At 33.5% G+C, this 26,745-nt stretch overlaps 1 protein-coding gene across 1 annotated transcript in view; it reads right to left on the reverse strand.

The window, feature by feature from the left end:
* tln1 (talin 1) overlaps positions 1-26,745 on the reverse strand; it is a 173,882-nt gene that overhangs the window by 63,736 nt on the left and 83,401 nt on the right. The window contains 16 exon segments of the mRNA XM_051930058.1: positions 4,150-4,248; positions 4,847-5,055; positions 7,758-7,866; positions 8,374-8,487; positions 8,722-8,902; positions 9,563-9,639; positions 11,089-11,190; positions 11,753-11,908; positions 13,684-13,788; positions 14,540-14,600; positions 16,252-16,379; positions 19,973-20,115; positions 20,191-20,343; positions 21,412-21,541; positions 22,989-23,086; positions 25,160-25,321. Coding sequence (XP_051786018.1) covers positions 4,150-4,248; positions 4,847-5,055; positions 7,758-7,866; positions 8,374-8,487; positions 8,722-8,902; positions 9,563-9,639; positions 11,089-11,190; positions 11,753-11,908; positions 13,684-13,788; positions 14,540-14,600; positions 16,252-16,379; positions 19,973-20,115; positions 20,191-20,343; positions 21,412-21,541; positions 22,989-23,086; positions 25,160-25,289 — 1,995 coding nt within the window. The 5' untranslated portion in view covers positions 25,290-25,321.

The following is a 26,745-nucleotide window of genomic DNA, read 5'->3' on the forward strand; positions in this document are numbered from 1 at the left end:
GTGCTTAGAACAATTTAAGATCTGTTTTGGGCAAGGCAAGTCTAATTTCATTATCTGTATGGTTAAGACCAAACTAACTTGATTTCTTCATTTTACACAGTAAAAGGACCCCGCAAACTTGATCTTGGTTTGATTATTTGGCACTCAATTTGTTTCAACAATAGTTTGTATTGACTTTATTAACAGACCTATTTAATCTTGTGGTTCATTTACTTTTGAAGATTAACAAATTCTTATTTATTTCCTTTCACTATTGCTTACATTCATTTCTTTAAAGAATATATTAAATTATAGTAAATTGCAACCATTAAAAATCCATAAACATCAAGCTGCACTGTATAAGGTTGCTCAAGTTTACCTGTTTCAAGATTAAGACATTCAGACTAGTATTAATCAAAATAGTGATTAATTAGAACTGAAAATAATTTTAACAAATGAATGATATTGTAACACATTTTCATAAATAATTAATAAAATATCAATTTATAGTTAAAAAATATAAAATGTATAACAAACATACATTTGTTTCCCTATTTTGCATAGAATTGATTTTAGAAAATAATTATTCCTAAACCCTTCTGTATCTTTAACAGTTTAGAAATTAGAGCCGAACAAGTTGAAAACTGAAATGTGAAATACTGTCACTTCAAGTTACACTGAAGTTTCACCAATTACAACATTCTAATGAAACACAGAACACAGTAACATGAATTCTGATAATCCGTGCAGAAGAGCATCTCCACCATGTTATACAACATGGGCACCTAACAGACACAGAAAAGTTAACAATGAATATCATACCACAGGGCTGTCAACCTGCCAAATGCTTTATTTAACAAAAATACACTGAAGTTTTAATTAAACTTAAAAATATAAAATGGTACTACAATCTGACTGTGCGACTACAAATTTTGCCAATTTTTGCATTTTATAATCTTTCCAATTTATTATCTGTAGATCTTATTTTTTGCCTGAACTCTCCATTTAATGCAAGCTTTTTATTTTACAATTACTCTACAAAATATCACTAGTTAAAACTATGTTTTGAATTATTTAGTATAATATGACTTGTATTTTAGGCATTTACACATATACACTAAAACTAATTAAAAAAACTAATTTTATTAAACACTAACCAACAAAAGCTTGAAAATATCTGAGAATGTCACTCAAAAACAAACTAAATTGACAGCGCTGTTGTATAATATTTTCATATATTGTAATATTAAAGAATAATTTCCAAAACTAGACATGCCTTTGTAAATTTCTGTTAATGAAATAAATACAATGAATAAAAAATGTTATCTGAATGCAAAATATATTTTAATTATTCTTTCAAAAGGATAAAAATAAAATATATAAATATATATCTGTATTTGCATACTAGAACTTCAATTTGAATCTTAAGACTTATTTTTAGTTTGTGCATTTTCCTCAAAATCAATAGGTGTCATTCTTCATTTTGATGCAAACATCCCAGTGTGTATGATATTACTTAGTAATAAACACCGGTTAAAGTTTAAGTTTAATTACAGAATAAAATAATGAACAATAAAGCACTTTTTAAATTTAAAATCAATAATTGTCATTAGCGTAAAGCATAAAAACTCACTATTCTTAACTGAAAAAAGACACAATATATTGTATACTGATGTCCTTTCATACCACATCATTAAAAGCTAAAATCTAGCAAAATAATTTTTTCTGTATTTGATCTAATAGAAATAGTGAAATGGAGGCAGAAAATACTGCAATCTGCACACAGAATATGCAACACACACACCAGTATCAGGTAGCCAAAAAAAAAGTCTTTATACTAAAATGGTGCAGTGCTACTGAATAAATATAAACGAACCATTTTAAATCCCCTTTTATTTTTACATAATTCCATAATATTTTTATAATATACATACAGTATATAACTTAAGTATAATATCCATTCAACTGTACTATTTGCCACTTTGGTATGAAGCAAATTTTGTCAGAATATTCCTCAAATTTTGAATCAGCTGACTGACAATATTTAATTATGGTTCTATTTGGGGTGAAAGCATCTTAAGGATTCATTATGCCACACGTCTGTCTGCTGGGACTTCAAGTTTCACAAAAGCAAAATGGAATCAATATTAGAATATGGTATGACTTTTTAAATATATAAATAACATCATGTAATATATAATTTAGTATTTAACTTTTATTTTGTCTTTATTGAAGGGTTAATACATTGTTGTGAAAGGGTTTAAGATGTATTATCTGGTTTTAACACCATGTCATGATAAAAGAGGACATGCTCATAAAGGGATGTAGGTTATAATTTATATATTTTATATTATACAATATACACAAAAAACATATTTTACTAAATATCCTTTTGAAAGAAAAGCTAGGCTTCAATAATATAGCTTGTAGGTTGTTCTCCATTACTTGATTACTTGAAACTCGTATTAATGTCATTTTAAATGCTTGCACAGATCATCAAAATCCAAATTATCAAAGCTACAAAATAGGAAAGTACTGTAAACAATTAAAACACATACTCAGGCACATGTGACAATAATTTTGGCACACTTAATTACAAGGTTATTTAATAACTTAAGCAAGAACAGGTGTACATCTAAGGCATTTGATGATATTCACAGAAATAAATTTATTGCCAGTTTTTGGAAAAAAAAAATTTAAGGCCAATCTGAAAATGACTACAAACTGTTTGTGGTGCACATCACTTGTTCTTCACATCTGAGTATATATATAATATGTAAACAGTACTGCATTGAAAAAAAAAAAAAAAGATTCCAACATTTCTGTCAAGAGTAGCTGGGAATTTGGTTGAAAATATCCAACAATTGTACGGTGCATGTAGGGATGCACTGTAGCTTTGTTTCAACCAAACTATAAGAGACAGTGACAAAATGTTGAAAATGTGAAGATACCCTGGAAAAATTAGTAATCAAGGAAACCACAGGTAGAAACCCTATGAAAAATCAATGATCGTCAGCCCAAGATTGTTTTAGTACTATGAATTTAAAAAGTTTTTCATCTTGTATCTTTGAAGAGAAGTCTAGGTTTTCTGTTTTTAAAGATTATATAGCTATACTTTGATAACTGTTTACCATCCTTTGACTATTAGGAGAGACATTCCGTGTTGTTTCCCTGAGCATTCCTTTACCTAAAAGAAACTGTACAGAGCATTTATAGAAAGACTGGTTATTTTTGTATACAAGTTTTTTAAAACAAAATTAATCAATAAACACTTCAACTTATCATGCTGTTGTTATAAAACTGTTCAGCAAAAAAGTAATTCTATTGAACTCTGCAAATACATATAAAGTGGAGTTTGTTGAACCTACTTATATAGCTCAAAAATCAACAACTAATGGAAAGTTATTCCTAGCTTTTTTAGTAAAGTAATTAATTTCTGTTTAATTTATGCTCATTACAGATATGATTTCAAATTAAACTGAAAATAAGACATTCTGGACGATATTACACCAGAAATGATATCCAATACTAAGAGAACTAAAGTGTGGTACAATGAATGTGGTGCAAAAAGTAGATAACCTCGTGCTTCGGAGTGAGTATTGCAAACTTACATTCTCTAAGACTAAAGGACACGTGTGGTAGACACATTTCATAATGAACAGTAACTAAAATAACCCTGAAGAGAATTTTCAGTAACACAGTGTGACAGGTAGATTCAGAATAACAATTTATCCTCATAATAAACACTGACCAACATTTCAAAGCATTCTTTGGCAGCTACAGAAATATAAAATATCATATGTACCACAGGAGCACACCAAGATCCCTACATGTTTTGCAGAGATTCTAAATGTCTGCTTTTTAGCTTCATTCAAAATGATTTGACAATATTTTGAAATTAAGAACTTGTTTTTGATGGTTTATGCCTTGTACTATTTCTCAGATCCAACACTACACATTATAAAAGGGTAAAACCTTGCATTCTCTTACACCTTCTATATTGAATTTATCAAATTGTTACTACTGTTCATCTAAAAAACTACAGAATTATTATTTTTTATTTTGATAAACAGAACACTGAAAAGTGAATAATCAAGTTAAAAAAAATATAACACTTTGACCACCTGCACCTTAATTAGAACCATGGGAAGAGCATCTTCCTTTAATTACCTGGAATCTGGGGTCTGCATCACTCTCACCAATCTGCTGTAGTAAATCACCACTGGCTTGTCCAACGTTTCCTGCTGCCTGTAGTAAATTCTGACGAGGCTGAAAGGGGAATGATATGAAAAGACAAAAAATGTACGATCACTCGTCTAATCAGTGGAACTGGTAGTTTTGATGTATCTATAAAATTACTGAAGACAACATACTACACACACCCACTGCCAGTATGAAACTGTTAACAAAAATACTGTTAACTGCTGATATAATACAATTTTCTGCAGGTACAACATTAGACTAAACTGCAATTTCCACCAGGACAAATAAAGAAGAAAGAATTAAAAATAGATTTGCTTAAATATCAGCTACCGTCCTGAGTAACAGTGGTTATTCCATTAAACGCATAGACCAAAATAATTTGCACCTCAATAGGCTACTTCAGTATGGCTAAGTAACAACTGGTGCAGCTTTAACATGGTTCCTAAACACATAAAATTAAACCCCAAGGGAGCAACATGCAATTGTCATTTTATGCATTTTTGTATTTATCATGTCGGATAATTTACTCCACTGAAGATATTAAGATAAAATGGCAATATTTTTCATATAAGTTTAAAAACTATCATTACAAAAGAATAATATAATGAGTTGGTTTAACCGAATTCTAAACAAGTTATTACAAAGTATGGCAAAACAACTTTACCTCAGTACTTGTGGGCTGCGCCGTCTTTAACATATCAGACACAGCACATGCAAGATTTTTGGCTGCATGCAGTAGCTGGTGCCCATTAACGCCCTCATCCTCCATCAGAGCAGCAAGAAGTTTAACACCTTTGGACATCTCAGTCAAGTTGGAAGAAATGGTGGTCACCGCACACCCTACTGCTGTGTAATCTGTATCTGCTGGATCACCTGGAAGAAATAGGAACAATTAGCAGCCATAACAGAGAAAAAGCAGCTCAAGTAACAATAAATAAATTTTACTCATTTGATCGAAGTAACATAAGAATGTAAATATTATTTGATTTTCAAATTAAATGACAGTGGTTTTTTTACATCTGATAAAGTACAGATATCCTCTTAATGGCATCAAGTTTAAGCATGTCACAGATAACTCAACATGGCCAAAAAAAGTATGTGGACATCTCTTCTAATAAGTGGGATTGATTATTTCAGCCACACCTACTGCTGACAGGTACATAAAATCAAGCATATAGCCATGCACTCTCCATTTGCAATAGTGTGGGTCATGCTCAATCATGGGACACCACTGTTTCAGTAAGTAATGCCTCAAATTTCTGCCTTGATAGAGGTGACCGTTCAACTGTAAGTGCTGTTAACATGAACTGGAAATGTCTAAGAGGAACAACAGCTTGACATAAAAGAAAATGGTAGCTCACACAAGATAACCACTAAATGCTTCACCGTGTAGCATTAAAAATCGACTGCCGTAGGTTACAACCCTAACTACTAGTTCCAAACTGCCTTTGGAAGCAATGTCAGCACAAGAATAGTTCATTGGGAGCTTAATTCCAAGCATGTGAAGCACATCACACTCTGTAGTGGTGGAAGCACTTTCTCTAGAATGACAAATAATGCTTCGCCATCTGGCAGCGTGACATGTAAATCTGAGATTGGTAGATGCCAAGAGAACATTACCTGCCCACATGCACAATTCAAACTGCAAAGTTTGGTGGAGGATGATTAATAATCCAGGGCCATTTTTCACAGTTTGGGCTAGGAAAGGAAGAATCTTAACGCTACAGAAAATTGTGTGTTTGGGGAATGTTTCTGAATGAAAATGCCCCTGTGTACAAAATGAGGTACATACAGAAGTGGTTTGCAGAGACTGGTGCAGGAGAACATGACTGACTTGCACAGAGTCCACCAGTCACTTCGGAGGTGAAATGGAGAACAGATTGCTTGCCAAGCCTTATCACATGGGCTCACCAATGTTCTTATGGTCAAAAGTAAGCAAATCCCTGCAGTGAATGCTGCAGAATTTAGTGGAAAGTCACATCATTAAAGTGGAGGCTGTTATAGCAGTAATGGGGAGGAAAAAAACACTCCATATTAATGCCCATGGGCTTGGAATGAAATGTTCAGTTTTTTACATACTTTTGACCATGTACCATATGACAATACATAATACCATAAAAACTCCACAGCAAAAAAATAAGCACATGTTAAAGCAAAAATAATTTATTGAGGCAATATATTCCTATAGTCCCCATTATAGTCGTATGAATAACAACTGTTTCAGTAGAAGAATGGGAGAACTTATGGCCCCTATTACATATTTCATTCACACCAACCTGGATAAAAGAACACTGGCAACACTGAAACACTGATATTTTAATTCTTTCTAATACATGAATAATTAAAATTGACCATATGCTATATAAAAAGTAGCTTGTCATGGTAGCCTCCTTAGCATTAAGTTTACACTCTGAAAAACAAGTCAAAAACGCAGAATTTTTTCAAGAAGAAAAAAAAATCTTACTATGTGTAGCAGAAGCATATAAATACTAGAACTCAGTAGGAAAGGCATGTCTAATGTCCACAGCTGTACTGATTAAATTTTAGTATAAGTCCTTTGTATGATGTGTTTTGAGACAGTCACCAACACACAGCCTGATGTTGCAGTTGGGACACAAGAAACATGTTTCTTTGCACACTTTTCTTATAATTTTCTGTTGCTTCAACACAAGAGGATAGAATGTCAGTTCCTGATCCGCCTGATTACATCTCTTGTGTTACTGTAGGCTACCACACTGCAAGGCTTAGTGACTTCCACATTTCCCCTGACATGAATGGCAGCTGCTGCATTATGAACAGTGCTTAGGAGGCACATCATCTCCATTGATCACAATCATTTTGCCAAGCTCCTACTTGCCCCACATGGAAACCTCCAATCAACCAAATTCTTCAGGGATATCATGGCTGTTCAGCCATCAGTTTCACTATCCGTGTCAACATCAAATGACCAATTCACATTGTTATCACTATCGCTCGATTCAATGTTGTTCTAAAACTGACTTTACAGCTTTTTGTTCACAAGCCATTGTGTTTTGGTTGAAGGCTCCTCGCCACTTAAGAAAACTGATGTGTTGCCTTAGACTGGCAAAACAGAGAAATATTTATGACGACTTTTTTTCAGCATAACTTTATTTTAACCACTAGATGGCAGCAGAATATTGTCCAGAGTTATTTGGACTTGACTGTCTACATTGGATTGCAATAGCTAAATCCAGAGAGACATCAGAGGGTAACTGTGTTTATTAAATATTAAAATAATTGTTGTGAAGACTTCTTTAAAAAAAGATCACAACGTAGCATGAAAATACTAAATCACAAAACCGAACATTAAATTTGTAGCGGAGTAAATGGATTGCTTTATAATTTTAACAATTCTCAGTGGTGACTACAATTTACTCAGTGAACAGACAAACCAAGGCACATTCAAGTTTCTAGGAAATCTACATAGCCATTTCATATCTACACAATCTTTATCTGCTTCCATTTTCTGATAACTGTATAGCATTTGAGAAATACTAACTTCTTAAATAAAGAAGTCAAAAAAGAAAGAAAAAAAGAAAACACACTTCAAGTACCTGCAGTAAGATTTACCACGGACGCTGTCCCAGCAGTGATTGCATCAACTTGAGAATGTATCTCATGTTTTGATTCATCCATTTTGTTTTTTCGCCATGCTTTGGAGGCCTAGGATTACAAAAATTAACAGCAGAAGTATAATTTTCAGTTTGAAATATATTTAAGTTAGATATCAAATAAATTATCCAATGCATTAAAAAAGTACTTAAATTATTTTCCCCATTTGCTTGAGCCTGTTTGGTTAGTCAATAATCTTGGAAGCTGTAGAAACTATACAAGTTCTGAGAATGGTACTTACGACCAACTACTTGGAACAGAAATTGCCAACAATAATGGTAATATAACTTCTAATCCCTGCTTAGCTTAATAAAGAATATTAATCACTTCATCTGAGTTAATTATGTGAATGAGAAAATATAATCACTTAAACTACAGCTATTTTGACTTTCTACAAGAGAAAGAATACATTAAAGCCTCATTAAACAGCAGCAAACAGCAAAATAAAAATGAACTCTCTATTAAGAAATTTTTCTTATAACATTCAGATCCTTCAAGGTATATTTTTTCTTTCTGAACACTTTGTTTAGAAAACTGTTGTATTTGCCCAGTACTTACAGCATCTTGTCCAAGTGGAGGTAAGGTCTCAAATTCATCCAGGGTAGCCTGTGCAGCCTGCACAGCCTGCATACTGGAGTTGATTGTCCCCATCAAAGCTTGTTGAGCAGATGACTGAAACAAATATTTCTTAAATTAATGCATTTTATAAAACAACATGGAAGGTTTACAAATCCTTTTACTGTGCTATTGAACACTACTGTAATTTTTACACTGAGTAAAATTATTCTGTTAAAGCAATAAACAATGTGCATATCTTTTTTGCATTAGTTTGTCCAACCTGGAGTGTAAAGAAAGATTTAAAGTAGTACATTTTGACTAAATAAAATATTAAGAGGAGAAAAATACCAGTGGAGCCATGTGCCCACGGTGCATCTGCCCACTTGTAATTTGCTGCTTAGCCTGTGGCATTGTGCCCACTTGGAAACTCTCAGGTCCTCCAGCTCCTGGGCGCATGATGGCTGGCAGTGCCACAGAACCATGCTCTACCTTACCAATCTGGTTAAACTGCTGTTGCATAACTGTTGATCTGCAACACACCAAAAAAATAACAAAAAAAAAAAAAAAGTAGAATGTCACAGAAATTAAAAATTCTCTACATATAACAATATAATAAACTGTAGTATCCAGTTGCTCTTGGAGAGCCACAGTGACTGAAATTTTTTTCCAGCCACTATTTGTCAAAGTTGTTTCTGTCTTGTATTAAACCCACATTAAATGAAGTCCTTTTGTTTTGGCATTTCTTTAGGTGGGTATAAAATGCACCTGCACTGCATCTTTTATAGTAACACTTAATTCTGGATCATTTTCAAGTGCCTAATTTCAGTGTAAACTTTTTGAAAAAAGTAGAATACACACAGGTAGAAATCAGTTTGTCTTATGTAGAAGCAAGCTACTATAGTTAATGTTCAGGCTTATCAGAGCTTATTCACGTCAGATTATTGGTACTTTTGAGAAAACGTATTACATTTGAAAATAAGGTGCAAAAAGGAATTCATCAACTATAACAAAAGTTCATCATTACCTTAATATGGCACTATAACACCACTTGCCAAAAAGTGGCATATAAAATGAAACAATTCCTTTTAAGTTCAAGTGAGTTTATTTTGTGGATATCTTTTGCTTTCTTTGAGGATTTATGTAGGAGTTAATATTAAAGGTAAACAACAAAATACATGATTAAACTTACTTCTTTGGTGACACAGAGTCCTCCAACATAGTTGATTCCTCATCTCCCTCTAAACCAAAGTGGTCTTTACTCTTTTTCTTTAGACACATAGAAAACATATATTAGTTTGAAACATTTTAAAAACTACTAATTTGCAAACAGCTTTAGCCAAGTTTTGAGCAGTATGACTAAATAGGAATAATTATAAAAAATTTAAAAGGAAAAGGAAAGCTCTGCTCAGCCAGTTAAAACATCAACCCTTCTCATAAAACGCAAACTGAAAATGAGAATGAAGTTAACAAACATTCAATATTTTGGGGATTAAAGCTCACAAAGGAGGAAAAAAATAAATATATTTTACCCAATTAACAAAAAATATTTCATTTACATCTTAATTCTAATTTATCTTAGCAAAATGTAGATGCTAATAGGATAAGTGACAGTTGAGCTAAATTTTATTGCAGATTTAATTGGTTTATGGAAAGCACAAATACAGTTTTTGAAAAGTTTAGACACCAAAACAGCTTAAATACAGTATATGCTCTGAAGAATGCACATTTAATGGGAACATAAGTGTATACTCCATATTTGACTGCAATAATCCAATTTTTAGTTAAATGCTGGTTTTTGAAATGTATTTTCTTGCTTTTTCAACAGGTGACTATTAAAACATACATACTCAATCTTTTTTTTAAATTTAAAAGCAACTATTTATTATTATTATTATTTTAACTTAAGACAGTTCATAAGTACTACTCAATGTGGGACCAATTATTAGGGATGTAGCATAAAATGTTGGCCTCAGCAACTGTGTGCACACAAAGACCATTTCACTGCACGTTCCTTCAACCAGGAAAAATGTTCAGATTGACAAAGTGAATGAGATACCACTAACAGATCATGGATTCATTTTGACAGCAAAAATGACAATGCTTCAAAAGATACAATTACACTGAAATCGATTTAAACATGAGTTGAAATGCACATTCAAAAATCAGTACATGAAACAACTGAAAGGCAAACAAGCTAGTTGGATCCTTGCGCTTCTACACTCTTCTCACGGAGAAGAAACTATCTTAAAACATTCAGTATGTTAGCCTGCGGTTTCATTTTTCAGCAAATACTCAAATAAATCTAAAGGACGGAGTAAAAATATCAAGCAGTTTACAGTCAAGGCTAAAAAAAAAAAAAAAAAAAAAGAGTTTAGCATTTAATAGCAAAGAAACATGAAGACAAAGAAACAGGATTTTAGTAGTCAGTGACCAAGTTACCACTAAGTCTTGAGACAAAAGATGCTCATGTCTTGATATACTGTAGTTCATATTTAACAAATGAGGTACAAAAATAGGAAAAGTCAATTTTAACAACTATGAGATCTAGGGAGTACTGGATCACTGTGTGCAGCTGCTCTTACTGTAACTAAGGATTTTTTTTTTTTACTTTTTCTTTACTAACAAAATGATTTTTGGTACCATAATTAATGATACATGAATTCCATGTGCAGTCTCAGTCTTTACAATTAAATATTTAAAAAGGACAAGATTTACCTTTTTCAGAATAATATCAATATAGCCAGCAATAAGCTGTGCAATCTGTTCCCCTTCAGTTGTCTGAACTGAATAGTAACCATCCTGATAATCACCAAAATCCTGAAATATCAAACCACAGTATCAATTAGTGCCAATGTGTATTTTAATATTCTACTATTCTGATAAAATGTTGTATTAATATAGTTTATCATACTTTACAGACCTATCAGCAAGATTCAGATTATTCCTATTTCTTTTTACCCCTCATAATACTGATACCAGTGAAACTGTAACAAACCAGAACATAAATTATCCTCTCTCTGCTCTGGTGTTGTTGAACACTGGACAAAAAAAAAAAAAAAAAAACTTTTCTAAAGGTGATGTACTGTACAGTACAGAGGTATACACTGTGTAATTCATTCTCATTTTGTAGTATCTTATCTGATACTATGCCTATGTAGACTACGATTTAATAAAGATAACTTTTGTTTAATAGAGCACACTAAGGAAGTTACTGTACATAAAATAAAGATCAACTGATACAATGATCACTCTTGTTATGTTGGAGTTACCACAGCAATGAAACTAGTAAACTGATGCATTTTAATAAGTTGACAGATAAACAAAAAATGTATCCACCAAAACTTTCAATAGTCAGATCTTCAGTGGCAAGTATGCGTACCAAAGTGAAGCTCTTTGGTGATGCTGCCCATCTCTTAATGTTAGTAAGACTCCATTCCTGTATCACTTCCTTGGTCTTCTCATCTACTCTCATTACAGATTCCTTTGTGATTCCAAGCAAGCGGGGTACTAGTTTATTCTTGCCCTTCATTTTTTCCTAAAAGAATATAGATGGTGTTATTCATATGTGCAAGAAATCAAAACAAATGTGATCATTTTCAAATGATGACAAAAACAACTAATTTAGCCAATAAAGAAACAGAAAGGCAAAGTGTCCCTTTACAATACTGAGGTTAATTACAATGCTCAGTTTGTTTACCAAGTTTATACCACAGAATAGTGTATGAACTACAGTATAATTTTATCTTCATATCAAGACAAAGCTTAAAGTTCAGACATGAATGTGCACTCCTGGGTATCCTTTACATTAACTTATTTGGCAGACGCCTTCATCCAAGGCAATTTACAACATTTATAATACAATCGGTTACATTTCTTTTGGTTTTCCAGTTGAATCACTGGCATTTCAGTTGACTTGATCATGGTCACACAGTGTCAGTAGTGGGATTTGAACTGACAAACTTTGTGGTTTGAAGTGCAAAGCCTCAACCACTACACCACACTGCCTGCCTGTATCACTTCATTCCATGACATCCTTCAGTGTTCTCCACCGAAATTCTGACCATAGATAATATTATAATATAAAAACAGTGACATATCTGCTTTACCTTTGGCAAAATAACTAACACTACCTGTTAGATATAGTTGTAAACAGCCAGCACAAGTATGCTCACATGTTGATGTTCTAAACAGAACTGTAAAACAAAGATTAGCAATATACTTGTCTTAGGTTAAATTTGTTATTCACACTGGATAAGGCGTTTTGTTTCATACAGCAGAAAGCTGAATCACTTTCTTAAGCAGCATTATGCACTGACAGTCAGAAACTGGAACTCTGGAATAAATCATATGGCCCTAGACCTACAATATGTAGTTATAACTTGTTTTAGAATGGACATCTTAATTTTTTTCTGTATGGCCATAACAATACATCATCAGTATACCAGTGATTATCTGCAAACAGGTGTTTTTGAAATCAGAAACAAATCTGGAAACCAATTTTTCAGTTAGTTTATGGATGTCAAACAAAAACAGACATACTCTTCTACGCTTAGTACAAGAAATGAACTAATTCTACTCATGCAAGTACAGTTCTACCTATGTCTTTTGTTTATACTCGACTAGACTACTGTTTTGTACATCTACCAAGCACTGTGGAAGTTATCATAGATACTGTACCCATCCCGGAAAATCCATTTTTCAGTAGTACTAGAGAAGGCATCATTCCACGATTAGCCTTAAAAGCATGGTAACTTTTACTTCACTTCAAGTTTAATGTCTAATCTATCTCACACCTAATAAACTACAATGGGAACAAATTAAATTACTAAAACTAGAAATGAATGAATTCCATAGGTAGACAACAATGGAAGTCTGGTGGTGAAGGAGAATTCTAACATGAATGAATTTCTGTGGGAAAATGTACTTAAAAAAATAATTAAAGACTGTTTGCTTATATAGTTTGAAAAATGTTTAATACTGCACTCCTGTAAAACTGAAGCATAAGGGGAGGGCAGAATTCTGTTGTTCCCATCAGATATGCACGAATTAAACAAATATTAGTTTAAAGAGTATATAGTACAATACAATATAATTTATTTTTATATAGCCCAAAATCACACATGATATACTGCCATTTATTCAGTTATACAAAGAAGTCTGCCCATCCATCCTTCTAATTTCATTCCTGTTTTCCAGTACAAAATTATCAGAATACAAAGTTTATACCAGAAGCAAAGGACATAAGACAGATCTCTTACATTTAAAAACAATTCCTAGATTAAATGCATTCTTTACTATAACAAGCATTACCTTTACTAAAAAGAATGACACTCCATAGGTTTTCAGAGATCTTGCTAGCTTTACATAGCTTACTTTTGCTTCAATTTCAGTCATATTTTGGCAGTTTTTATGAGCCTAGAAAAAGGGAATTATTCATTAATATAATTAGAAGTTTAATCTCATTCCAAATCAAATGTTTAAAAATACTTTCATAAGTCACACAATAATTATTATTTTTTCTTTAAAATGTAATACGTGTCTTTTATAGTTCTGTTCAAAGTAGCATTATCATGTTTTTACATTTTTTTATTTTTTGCAGCTAAAAACAAATTTTACAACAACTTCTGTTTAAAAGTACGACAATTTCAGTCTTTACCTAGATAAATGTGTTATTGATGTTCATAAATCAAAGGGAATTCTATATACACAAGATGTAGACAATTTTAATATTAAGATAGTAAACAATATTATGACCGGCAGTACGGTCATTTCTGGCAAACACTGACTTGGTCTGGATGATGCAGTAAAATCAGGTTTAAGACATGTGATTTGAGCAGAGCCATCACCAGCAGAATGCGTAAGCAAGTGTGGTAAATGAGAGGTTGCCGTTGCTAGCTCTGGTTTTAGTTTGTGCAAGCAGATTTTCACCTCAGCATCTTTGTCATTTAAAGCTCTTAGAAAACGTAAAACTCAAAGAACAGACAGAGTTTGCCTTTTTTCATGTGAATAATTGTCTGTATATTATACTATGTGCCAATTAGTAGAAAAGATACAATGATAAGATACAATGATAAGAGAGACAAGTGAATAAATGAAAAATTATTGGACAATTCTTAAGTTTTCAGATTATGACATGGAAGAGTTTACAGGGATATAACAAACATACCTGAAAGATTTTTTTTTCTCCTTTTTGCTTAATGTACTCTTTTGGCAGAAACTCTTTCAAGCTAACCAAAAAAAAAAACACATATATTTAGTTTATGTGAAATTGTCAGCAGAACATTTCAGTTCATAACCAGGTCTTGACAAAATACAAAGCTTTATTGGTGGCATTACAAGTAAAACACTTCAGTGATCCGCTTAGATCTTTATCATTTAATAGACTAGGGGGCTCCATCCCCTGCATGCTTCGCTCTCCCACCCCCAGGTTTGGTTTATCGGATATACAATTTAAAGAGATTGTTATTTTCATGGGAATTGTTACATATGCATTATTTTCACTTTTACTTTATAACTTTTGTAAAAACAATACTTGTCCTTTATTTCCGGCCCCAGGCGTGGTTAAATCTTTCTCGCAGGATGTATAACGCTGCTTGTGTTGTGAATGGGAGGCAGCTGAACGCACGCTAAGGAGATGCCGTCAGATCATCTGCCGTCTTTCTGCTACAGCTGCTGACGAGCTGTGTGTTCTTTTTGTCACGCTGTACGTTGAACATTTCAGAGCCTGTACAGCAGCTGTCCTTTTGCCACTTCGTGTCTCTGCCACTCGTGTTGTGAAGGGGGGGCTGAATGCACGCTATAGAGTTGCAGTTGGATCATCTGCTGGCTTGTTGCTGCTGGCGAGCTGTGTGTTCTTTTTGTCGCGCTTTGCGTTGATCATTTCCAAGCCTGTACAGCAGCTGTCCTTCTGTCACTTCATGTCTTTGCCGCTCGCGTTATGAAAGGGGGGGGGGTTTGGGTAGGGGGGTGAACGCATGCTAAGGAGAAGTGGTCGGATCATCTGCTGGCTTTCTGCTGCTGGCAAGCTGCGTATTCTGCTTGTCGTTGTTTTAAGAGCTGGGAGCGCATGAAGTGTGTCTGCCAAAAGCATTCCAACACTGCTTGGTTAGATGTCTATGAACTTGTTGTCTATAAATGTTGTCTCGCGTGACGTTAAAGTGTCTCTCGTGCGACGTCAAATTGTCTTCCAAGAAGATCACGTCTCGTCTCCCTAGTCTCCCTCCCAGGATTTTTTTTTTTTTTTATAACAGAAATATCAGTTTTCTAGGATGCTTTTTTTAGTAACAAAAACTGCAACTTTTTTGATTCCAAGACCTAAAAAATTATACAAAATATTCAGTTCACTGTTGGTTGGAGCGAGAGCCTTTAATAGCAGCAAAAGGGTGCCAGTCTATCGCAGGGCAGACTCATACATGCATGTAAACTCACAGTCACACAAAGTTTACTTAGAGTTTATATAATCTGCATGACACTGCGAGGAGGGTGGAAAACTAAAATACAAAGAGGAAGCCAATGGAGGCATAAAAAGAACATCCAAATTCCACAGCACCAAAGCAAGCTTCTGAACACAGACCTCTGGCACTGTATAGCACCAGTAAACACTGTGTTGTAACAAAGATCTGTATAGAGAGTTTAATTTGTATTATGTTTTTACTCTTACATGCCTTTGAAGCATCATGTGATGGCGTGCTCTGTGAAAGGCACTATACAAAAAAATAATTAAAACAGACTTCACAATGCATGCTTGGCCTTTAAATTGTACATCCATTGTAAGACAAGATCTATTAATAAACCAGTATTGTTACATTTAAAAAACAGAATTCACTAATACATCACTTTCTTCTTGTTTGCGTAAAATGTGAGGTATGCATGACTCACTCTAAAAATCCAGGCTTGTGTTTTTGCTCATTATGATCTCCAAATTGAATCTGACATTGATACCCTGCAAATTCACAGGCTTTTTCAAAGGAGACTGGATGGGAACCATTGAGGATATCATCTCGAGCCTTAAAAAAAAAAAAAAAAAAAATCAAAAGTATTATTTTAACAGCAGAGAAGGGTGCTTTTTTAGCATCAAATTTTTTATTAAAATAGACAATAAACAAGGTTTATGTAAAAAAAGGATTAAAACAGCCCTATCGGTGCCAAGACCCTCCCATTTCACCATAATGTCCCCATCCACAACACCACCTAGGAATAACTATGGACAAAAGATATTGTCTGAGCAAGCCAACAAGAGAGGTGCAACCCACACAATATTCCCAAAAGCACAGAAATTAAAAAGCAATTGAGAGATAGTGATGATGTGCCACCCCACATTAGACCACCTGCACCACAGAATGCCATTTAGCAATGTTGGAAATGGAACACCAATTAATCCTAGCAGCTGAGAGCTCAAGAACAACAAGATGGAAAGAAGAGGCTTTCAAGCATATGAAAGCCCCGATATTTCCAGAAAGGGCCATATGAAAATATGAATTTTAAGAAGACTTAAATTAACTTGAAAAGCAGGCTTTTGATGTGAACAATCAGATCAATTCATTTAGCTTCAGGAATATTGTTTATCTTTTGTACCACATTTCTCTTACAACAGTCAAATATTTAAAGTATCCCGTCAGACAACACATCTATTATACACAATTCTTGTCAGCAACCCTAAAGGACTAAGAATATAGTGAAGAGCACACAGACAATAAAAATATAACAGTTGCTTCTGCCAATGTTTAGAAGAAAAAAAAACGTCTCTTTAGTATGTATGTAAACATTGGCCATTATTCTAATAGTCACTAGTGAGTAGCTGAATGATATAGATGTGCGGTATCATAGTTTGGAGTTCAATCTACTGTAAATTATCTCTGATCTAGCAGGATTACCCGTCCAATGCCACAAATCAGGTAAAAGGATTCACAACCTATTTGAGGGACAAGAGTTTTCTACTCTGATTCATGAGTGCTGTGTTAGGTGGGATCCTGTGTGCAGTATATGAGGGCTGGCATTCCTAAACAAGAGCATGGTTGGCAGGCATACAACTAAAATATTGGTGAAAATGAATCACAATCTTTAAATTACAAAATGAAGTTACTTTCACTTATCTATTCCCCAGAGTTGTGGATTTTGTTCCAATTCTCACTGACACACTCAATCTTATGGAGCTAGTAGGAAAGCCGTTAGTATAAACTTCAATTAAGAGTCACTCAGACTACAGCTTGTCAGCACGCAATATAAATCCAAACCTAAAACGCATAGACAAGCAGTGTATACTCTCTTAGAATATCTCATATGCTCTTGATTAGATGGGGCAGATTAAAAATGGAATGACCACAAGAAGCAAAATAACCTACTATACTGCTGGAAAAACATGGAATTTAGGTTAGCTGCTTCCAATGAATCTATGCTTACTGTTATAAACCCACCCAAATTAACTGTAAATTATAGTAATTCAGCTAACAGGAAACAAATACATCTTGTAATAGAAATCTTGACAAAAGACAACAAACTTTTCTCTCTTTAACAACAAACTTAGTGATTCTCTCAAAAGATTCCTGTATATTTTTGATTGCCACAACAAAAAAACAAAAAAAACTTAAAATGCTTTATCTCCTTGTTATGAACTGACAATTCATGTTTTGTGGAATCGCTCCTTTTACATAAAAGAAATTACTTTGCTCTTTTATTTATAATTTAGCCCTGTCTTTAAAGCTTGTGGGGTTCCAAATCTTATCTGTCCTTGCTTCCCATCCTTTATATAATTTATCACTTACTCTGTTCCCCTGATTGCAAACTCACAAACCAGTGTCTACATTATATACAATGCTTTCTAAGGCATCATATTGCCCACTATCAATTAAGTTCAGTGTGGCTCAGAGATATTTCTTCCACTTCTTAAAAATGTCTCATTGGTTTCAAAGAATTCTAATCATCAATAAATTCAACTGAAAGCTGTTACCCCCCTCTGTAAATGATATGCTTGGGAATGTCATTTGACCTAAATTGTCACTTCTGCTCCCTGAACATGTCAGGTACATTTATGCAAATGTTTTGGGACTGTCCTATGTTTAGTTTTTGGTCTGGGGTGTCTGATTTCCACACCCGTATTATAATCCCTTTGCTTCACCACATTTTCCTACTTCTAGACTTTTCCTGACTTCATTTATCTATTATCTTTCAGATAGAGACAATCGCTGGTAATCCCCTGATTGCTTATCTGTCTAGAGGTCTTCCTTTTTAATCTGATCCTTTTGGAGTTGTCAGCAGCAAGCACCAATGGAGCATCTGGCTCTTATATTGATAAATGAACAGATATGGTACAGCTGGTCTGATCACAAATGCACCCTCGTCCTGGTCACAACCCTAATCTTTAGCTCTTCGTGGGATCGATGCTGTGCTGTTCCCTCACTTGCTGTCTCTAATGGGTTCTTTTATTCTATTGTTGAAGTTATTAATTTTAAGGTAGAGCAGTTGGGTTGTGTTATGGGGTGGTTTGCCAAGCAAAATTGTAATTCATCTCAGAATGGCTTATGCTCCACTTTAAAGTGTTTTTTTGTATTTCAATAAAAATCTGATCATAAAAAAAAAATCTAAAAGGTAATGGTTCTTAATGTTAGCTATAGTGTTCTACCTGCATGGCAGCAACAGCTACACTCAATAGCTGACATTTCAATGTGAACACTCAAAGCAGGAGTTTAAGATTATAGTAGTACAGTGTTTTGTACAGAATGAACATATAACTGTAATCATGGCTTTGGGATCTGAATGACATCTTCAATAACTAAAGTGAATAAGCTTAAAGTTTGACACTCTTGATTTTAGATGAAGCGCTAATCAAAACCACTGGTATATTATTATCGTACTCATACAAGTTTGCATATTTTTCAGGGTTTTAAAGCTGCAAAAGAAATATTATATATTATATATATATAATTATACATGTAACGATTTTATCTAAGGTTGAGTTCAGTTTATACTTGCTAAATTTAATTATCAGGTGTAATTTCTTATATGACAAGTGATTAAAAGCTATTATTTAGAAGATGTTAGGGATAACCATTAGACCCAAAAATATCACAATTTGACAGTTATTTTTCAAGGTGTTGGCTTTTTTTTATACAAATACTGGCCATCTTTTCTCTCCATTTATAACTTAGCTGTTCTTAATATCAGTCATTGAATAAGCATTCAAAAAATGCTTAGACTGGTTAATGCTGCCTCCTTATGGATGTGAATTCCCACTAAGTAACTATCTCTATGTGGATTTTTTGATGTTTTTCTCAAGGTTCTCAGCCTTTACTCCCATGTTCCCCAGTGATGCAGTTTAGGTTGATTGTAAAGTGACACTGTATTACTGACTGACTGAAAGGTCCCAGCACCCTAGAGCCTGTAAACTGGACTGAGTGGACTTGCTTTATGCATGAGTGAAACACTGGAGCCCTTTCTAGAAACACTTGGGTTTTTTTTGCATTAAACGTGATTTTCTTGATGAATTGTTGAGTAAATAGAATAATTCTAAGCAAATGCTTTTCAAAATTAATTTTAAATGGGTACTGCACCTAAACATTTTAGAAATATCCAGCCATTTGTCTATGCAACCTTTATTCTGTACCTGCACATATAGCAAGTTGAGCTGTACTGGATCTCTTGAATCCACATTTTGGTCAGAGTAGAAGAATTTTCTCCTCAGAAGAAGTGTTTCTGTTTCTTCAACACCCTGTTCACGCAGTGTTCTACCATGATCTAGCCAATTTACTGTAAAAGCAGAAGTTAATGTAAACAGGTGAACTTAGAGAAAAAAGTTACATAAAAAACACTAAAAATACTTACAATCGTCATCAGTATGGAGTTTCTGTTTTAGCTTCTCCATCTTTTTATCATCCCTCAAAAGAGTTTTGTCCTTTTTAAGAGTTCCCGTGTATTCTTCTTTTTTCTCCTCCCCAATATCATGGACAAGTGAATATTCATCGTAATTTGTGATGCCTATATAAACATGGAGAAATGGACAGAACTGCATATATTACCTTGTGGAACAGAACATGCATAAACCAAATTATTATGTATATACTGTAAAACATACTAAGCATTCTGTCCTGCATCTACAGCACAGAGCTATCCAAAAATCTGCAGTTAGACTATAGATTTTCATAAATTTTGTCATTAAGACCATGAAGGTCTTGAAGGTAAGATCTTCAATTGAGAAAAGAAAAAAAAAACAAACATTTATACACTGTAATATTTATTATCTATACTGAAAAAACTATGTCAGTCAGAACTGTTAAAACAATCACGTATAGGTTTACAGAGTTCAACACTATTATTAAAAAAAATGTAAATAAATAAATAACCCTTAACTGCTCTGCTGGTTGTAATCAGAGTTAACTCTTCAAGATGCATATTTGTAAAAATGAATCATACATACATACTTTCTCAAGCTCTCTTAAACCAATTCGAGATTGCAAAAGGGGCAGAGTCTATCCTGGCAGCATTGTGCACAAAGCAGGAACCAGCTCAGACAACAAATCATATACTTATCAAAAAATCTCTGTGAGAACCTCAGTAAGACAGTTGTAGATTCCCATGAAGTCAATGGAATTGTACAACTAAGAATTTGCTCTCCAAAAATCTTCACTGTACAAAAGGAACATATTCAGCATTTTGCACTTCAACAGGAAACTGGGATCTTCTAATATAGACTTATCCAATACAGTGTCACAGACTATGTGTGTTAATAGCAGAAGCAATGGATGCATCAGTGGAAACATCCTTAGACTGGACAGATTTGCCAGTCACCTTTAAATATACTCAAACGGCACAAACAACACTTTTATTCCTTCTCCAGCCAGTATCAAAATGCAGACCAGACACCATATATTGAATACAAATTCAGTCTCAATGCTTGAAGCTAGCAAAAGCAGTGTAAAGTGGTTTCATTTCGTCATTCTTTTGAACTCATAACATAATCAAAATTATTAAAGAACATTTCAAAAATGACTATTTGCTCTAAATAATCTGTTATTTAAAATATATTTATCTAGATTAAGGACTCACCTATTCTTGCACAGATTGTCATTAGAATATCACTAACAGTTTTAGAGTCATCAACCATAACCGTTTTGACTGTTCCATCGAGCATCCTAATTTTAAGGGGCCTCTGCTTCTTCTTGTACTCCAAAGTATCCTACAACAACATATTTGAGCAGCATATATTTAAGTTTATATTAAGTTAGTGTTGATTTTATGGTAGAAGAAACTTCTGTTTCACATACATTAGACATATATACTGTATAAATTACATATTGCAAAAATACAAGTACAGAATATAATTGGTGGTAAAACAGATATATCATACCCTGCTGAATAAGTTTACATGCATTTATGAATGTTGTGAAGTTCATGGAAATTCTGCCCAGACACCTCTGCATTTACTAATACTCATACTCTTCTGCATAGATGCTGCATTAAAGCTTTTTTAATGAAGACATTCATAACTAAAGCTATTCTCTATAGTGTTTCACTCACACAACTTTAATCAAAGAACACTGTAGATACGGTAGTTCACTATTTTATTTAGCTTTTTAGCATAGCTTAAAAATTTTTTTTCACTATTGTCTGTTTTGACAAACACACAGAGCTGCAGTTTACATTTCTCTAATGAAGATAACTGGTTCCAAAAATGTACAAAAATATTTTCAAATATATTGTATGATATTCACTCATAAAACAATTTTCAAATGTTCTGCAACTTAAAATTTACAATTTACTCTAAGTGGCTTAGCCAATCCTGGGTATCCTTAAATGTACAAATAAAAGAGGCACAGCTCATACCCATTAATACTCACTAATGTGCTGAAGGCATTCAGCCTGTTATTGGATTCAAGGAAACCAAAGTAATTCCAGCATCAGAAATAAGACCTGAATGGGACAGGAATCCACCACAGGGCAGCACTGAATTTGCAACTTCACATATTAAAAATTGTGAATCTGCGTTTTGTTGAACTTAATCTTACACTGACTCATATAAATATTCTGCTGTTAAATTGTTATAAATGTTTGCTTTAGTAACTTCAAGATGCCTGCTGGGACTAGTCTATTTTAATGGTACTTTTAATATTCAAATACACAAAAGCATTTCAAATTTCAACAAAGCAAGTCAAAACTGAATACCTTGTTAACATGTTTGATTATTCAACTTTGTGAAATTAGGAATGACAAGACTGACCTATGCCAGTGCCCACAGTATGAATGCATTGGTACTGAAAGGAAAGTTTAAAATTTGATTTCAGAATTTAAAAAAACAACTTTTTTTTTAATTTGGTACAATTACCTAATATACATGTTGTAAATGTATAATGGTTATTTCATGAGTATGACAAGGCATAAAATTTCCTTTCTGATTGTGTTTTACTATTTATGATTCTTCATGATCCATCACGGTCACCAACCATTACAACTTGACTAACTATTATTTGCATTTTTAATTCTGGAAATGTGCCATATGTTATTGTATGTGTCTCTAATCTGAACAGCACCAGGAATGTAAAAAATGTATATAAAATTACATAAGGCCGAGGATCACTTAAAAAAGTGTGAGAGACACATACAATTAAAATACTGCCAAAACTCACCCCATTTCTCAACATGTAATAATCAAGGGCTTTTCCAGCCTCCAACCATATCCCTTTCTTTGGATCTTCATCCGACAGGAATAGCCCGTAATCATTAGCTGGAAGAAAATTATACAGTATACAGGTTTATAGATTTACAAATTTATATTAAGACATTTATGTATAATTAGAACTGGCAAGAATGACAGATGCAATGATAGATTATAATGTGCAGTAAATAACAAAAGTTGAGAAACATAAACAGAACTTAAAGTAAAACCTAGAGTACAGAGAATCAGAAAATGTTCAAACTTTTGATTATATGCTAGACATGACTTGTAACTTACAGAAAATATAAATATGCTCCTTAATTACACCTTGCAAAAATGCATTGTTTTTTGCATGTGTTTATTAGGAAACTTCTTTTCATTTAATTTTCTCCATCAATACAAATTTCTCAAGATACTATGGTAAATCTGTGAAGATCAGATGGTGGAATAGACGTTTTATTCATTTACTTTACTGATATTCAAACAAACACAGAAATATTTTGCAATTAAGTTGATTATGAAAGGAGATAATTAACTAGTCATACAGCAATATGTTGAGAAGCAATGAATACAATTAAAGTCCATTTCACCTCCTCAAGAGACATGAACAAGGACCATAGGGTGAAAACCAAAAAGAGATTTGACAGAGCTGTAGATGTCTGAAAGCATGTTATGTTTTTTGAGAAAAGAAGCACCCTAGAAAAACCAGAAGGGTGCAAGCTCTGGCCATCTTGGTAATGTCAACTCCACAAAGACATCACCTTCTGGCCACCTGACTCAGGCCCAGCACTTACTTCTCACTTAATTTCTGGTGGCTGCACATAAACAAACTCTACCATACCAGTCAAACATGTCTAGGATAAGAGGTGACCACACTGTGAATAATGAAGGGTTTGGGGAAATGTAACATTAAAAGTCCTTGGAAAAGACTTCTCGAAGATTAAAATATTCTGTGTTGATACTTTGTGCACTAACAGAGATCAGCTCTGCTACAAACAGAAAACTGCAGCTTGCAGATCCTACTATTATTTGTGCTTTACTTATATTAAAAGTTTCTTCTACCTTTCTGGAAGAGGAAACCCCTGATCAAAGTCCTAGTTTACTGGCTGGCTGAGTGCCCTCTAGTGATCACATTAAATGTACTTTTGTTTTACATGTTCAAGTGACTTCATCTGGCCCAAAGCAGAAATCAGCCTTGACCTTGATGATGGACAACTGCTCCAAAACAATGAGCCTGACCATATGTATTTAGAATGTGGAACACCACAGATAAATCCCACGTGAAAATGTTACGAACATGCAGATTATACACAGAATATATTCAAAGAGTTTAAGAAGCTGTATTTTTGTGAACTGTTTGCAGAAGCCATGCAATTAAGAATGCCATTGTATAGAGTATATGTCAATAATCTTGATAATTATCCTAATGCACATGTTTAATATATTATAAATTACAGCATGCTGTGGAATATTCTGAGAAAATGACTGGCTGTGCTCTTCTGTCTACTGAAGACCATTATGCACCTCGTATCACTAACCATGTCAAAAGGATCACCACCGACTCATCTCAACAGGTCATCACTTGTACCAAACACTCCCCTCTGATAAATGGTTTAGGTCAATTAAAACTAAAACTAATACATATCTCAACAGTTTCTTTTACAGAGCCACAGCCTTCTTTCCTACCTATATGCTGTCTTTGACAGAATTGAGGGAGACAACCAAGCCCCCACAAAAGTAAATCTAAAATGTCAGAGACTTGCTGTCTCAATTATTTTATGAGTGAATTGCCAAATTAAAAGCTAATATTAGTGTTTGTGGTTGAATTTTCTATACCTGAGTCATGATAACAAAGAAAAAAAAAAAAACTGTAAATATATTGGATAGCCCAATGTGAAGATACTGTCTAAAGTATAAAATATTTACTGTCCTCTCTCACAGTCCTCAGAAACCCAGGTTTTACAATGGGGTTTCTCTTACAAACAGATGCTTTAACAGTATGGTCCATTAGCAGATATCTCATGACATTTACAAATTAAAAGTAATATCAAGTCTTGTTTAGGAACAGAAAGCAGCGGGAGATCATTAGGATGACAGTAAAAAAGCACACTCAAAACATATGAAGCCCACAAATACACTTACGTTGGCCAATTTGTGCTTCAGGAACCCTCTCGCGTATAATGCGGCAGGCATCATACACTACTGTAGAAGGTTCAAATTGCATAGTTTTCACCACATTTCCAATACTGATCTTCAATGACAAGGCCACCATGGCGGCTGCTTTTAATTAGTTCCTTTCTTCACCTGAAGAGGGGGGGGGAGGGGGGTGTAGAAGAAAAGAAAAATTAACATGCATCCTGATGTTCATATATGTCAACTAAAATTGAATATTTTTAATTTGTTATAATTAAGTTAATTGTAAAAGATCGAAAATGCACAACACATGGTAATTTTTTAAGTAAAACTGTTAGGTGATAATTCAAAGAAGCCAAACAAATCCCACTGCAACAAGAAATACATTATAAATAGAAATAAGAATGTATCTAATAAAGTATGTGTATAACCATAACTAACTTATATAATATCTCTTGCTAGCTTTGAAGATGAATTAATTTGGACATCTTTAAAAACTGAAATAAAAATGATGCCATTTTCTATATTTAAGAGGATAAAAAGTTTACTCTGCACAACAAGCAAATACTATACTGAACACATTACATCTCACTCCCTTAAAGAAATATTCAACCCAAAAATATATTTTTTTGATATCTTACTTACCCCATGTACTTTGAAGTTGTGGCTGAGAAAAAAATGTAACCTTATGATTTCATACAGAAAGGAAAGCAAAATATTTACAACATAATATAAGTCAAAAGTGACCAGAGCAGTACAAAGGCAAAAAAAAATGCTCCTTTCTGCATGAAAACATGACATTCAAATATTTTTAGCCTACTACTACAAAGTACATGTGGTAAGTAACTGTAGCGGAAAGCCTTTAAGTAACATTTTTAGTCTGTTTAGATTTTCAGTTATATTGGCTTTTATGTAACAGTTCTAAGTCAGATCAGTTCATTCAAGAATAAGCCCTTCCAGGTACCCCTGACCTTCAGATGAAGTATCTTGCACCTTTCTCTACCTAATGCACTAATGTTCCAGATATGGACCTACTTATATCAGATTAACACGTTATCAGCTATATGCTAAATATTGAGTTGTATATTCATATATTATAAAGTCTTTGTCTAACAAGGATTGTTAGCACACCCGTGATTATATATGACTGATATAACTTGTGGAGGTCTGAAGGCATTTTTGTTTAATACATTTCTTACATTTACTTATACTTTTTATATATCAGGGCATAACTAACAATCACCTAGTCAAAACCAACTACTGATATTGATTAAATTAAGACCAGGTGAAAAAAAACTCATAATTGATTACTGTTTTTTCAAAGCAAAAAATAAATATGCAAAAGCACATACATAATACATATAATTTACACTACCAAGTTCATTTTTTTGTAATTTCCCAAAAATCTTTTTTAAGGTGAAGTTATTTTTACACAATACTTTAAAAGGACACACAGGGGGGAAAAAACTATTTAAAGGAAAAATAGTGGGAGCTTCTTATTTTGGCAGTTCCCAATATGCTTCTTAAATTCAAGAGTTAAAAAAATACATAGGAAGGGGGAGCAGGTGTAATAAAATATTTACTGTCCTTAAAAA

This window comes from Erpetoichthys calabaricus, chromosome 7 (genome assembly GCF_900747795.2).
Source record: "Erpetoichthys calabaricus chromosome 7, fErpCal1.3, whole genome shotgun sequence".
NCBI classification, from domain to species: Eukaryota; Metazoa; Chordata; class Cladistia; order Polypteriformes; family Polypteridae; genus Erpetoichthys; species Erpetoichthys calabaricus.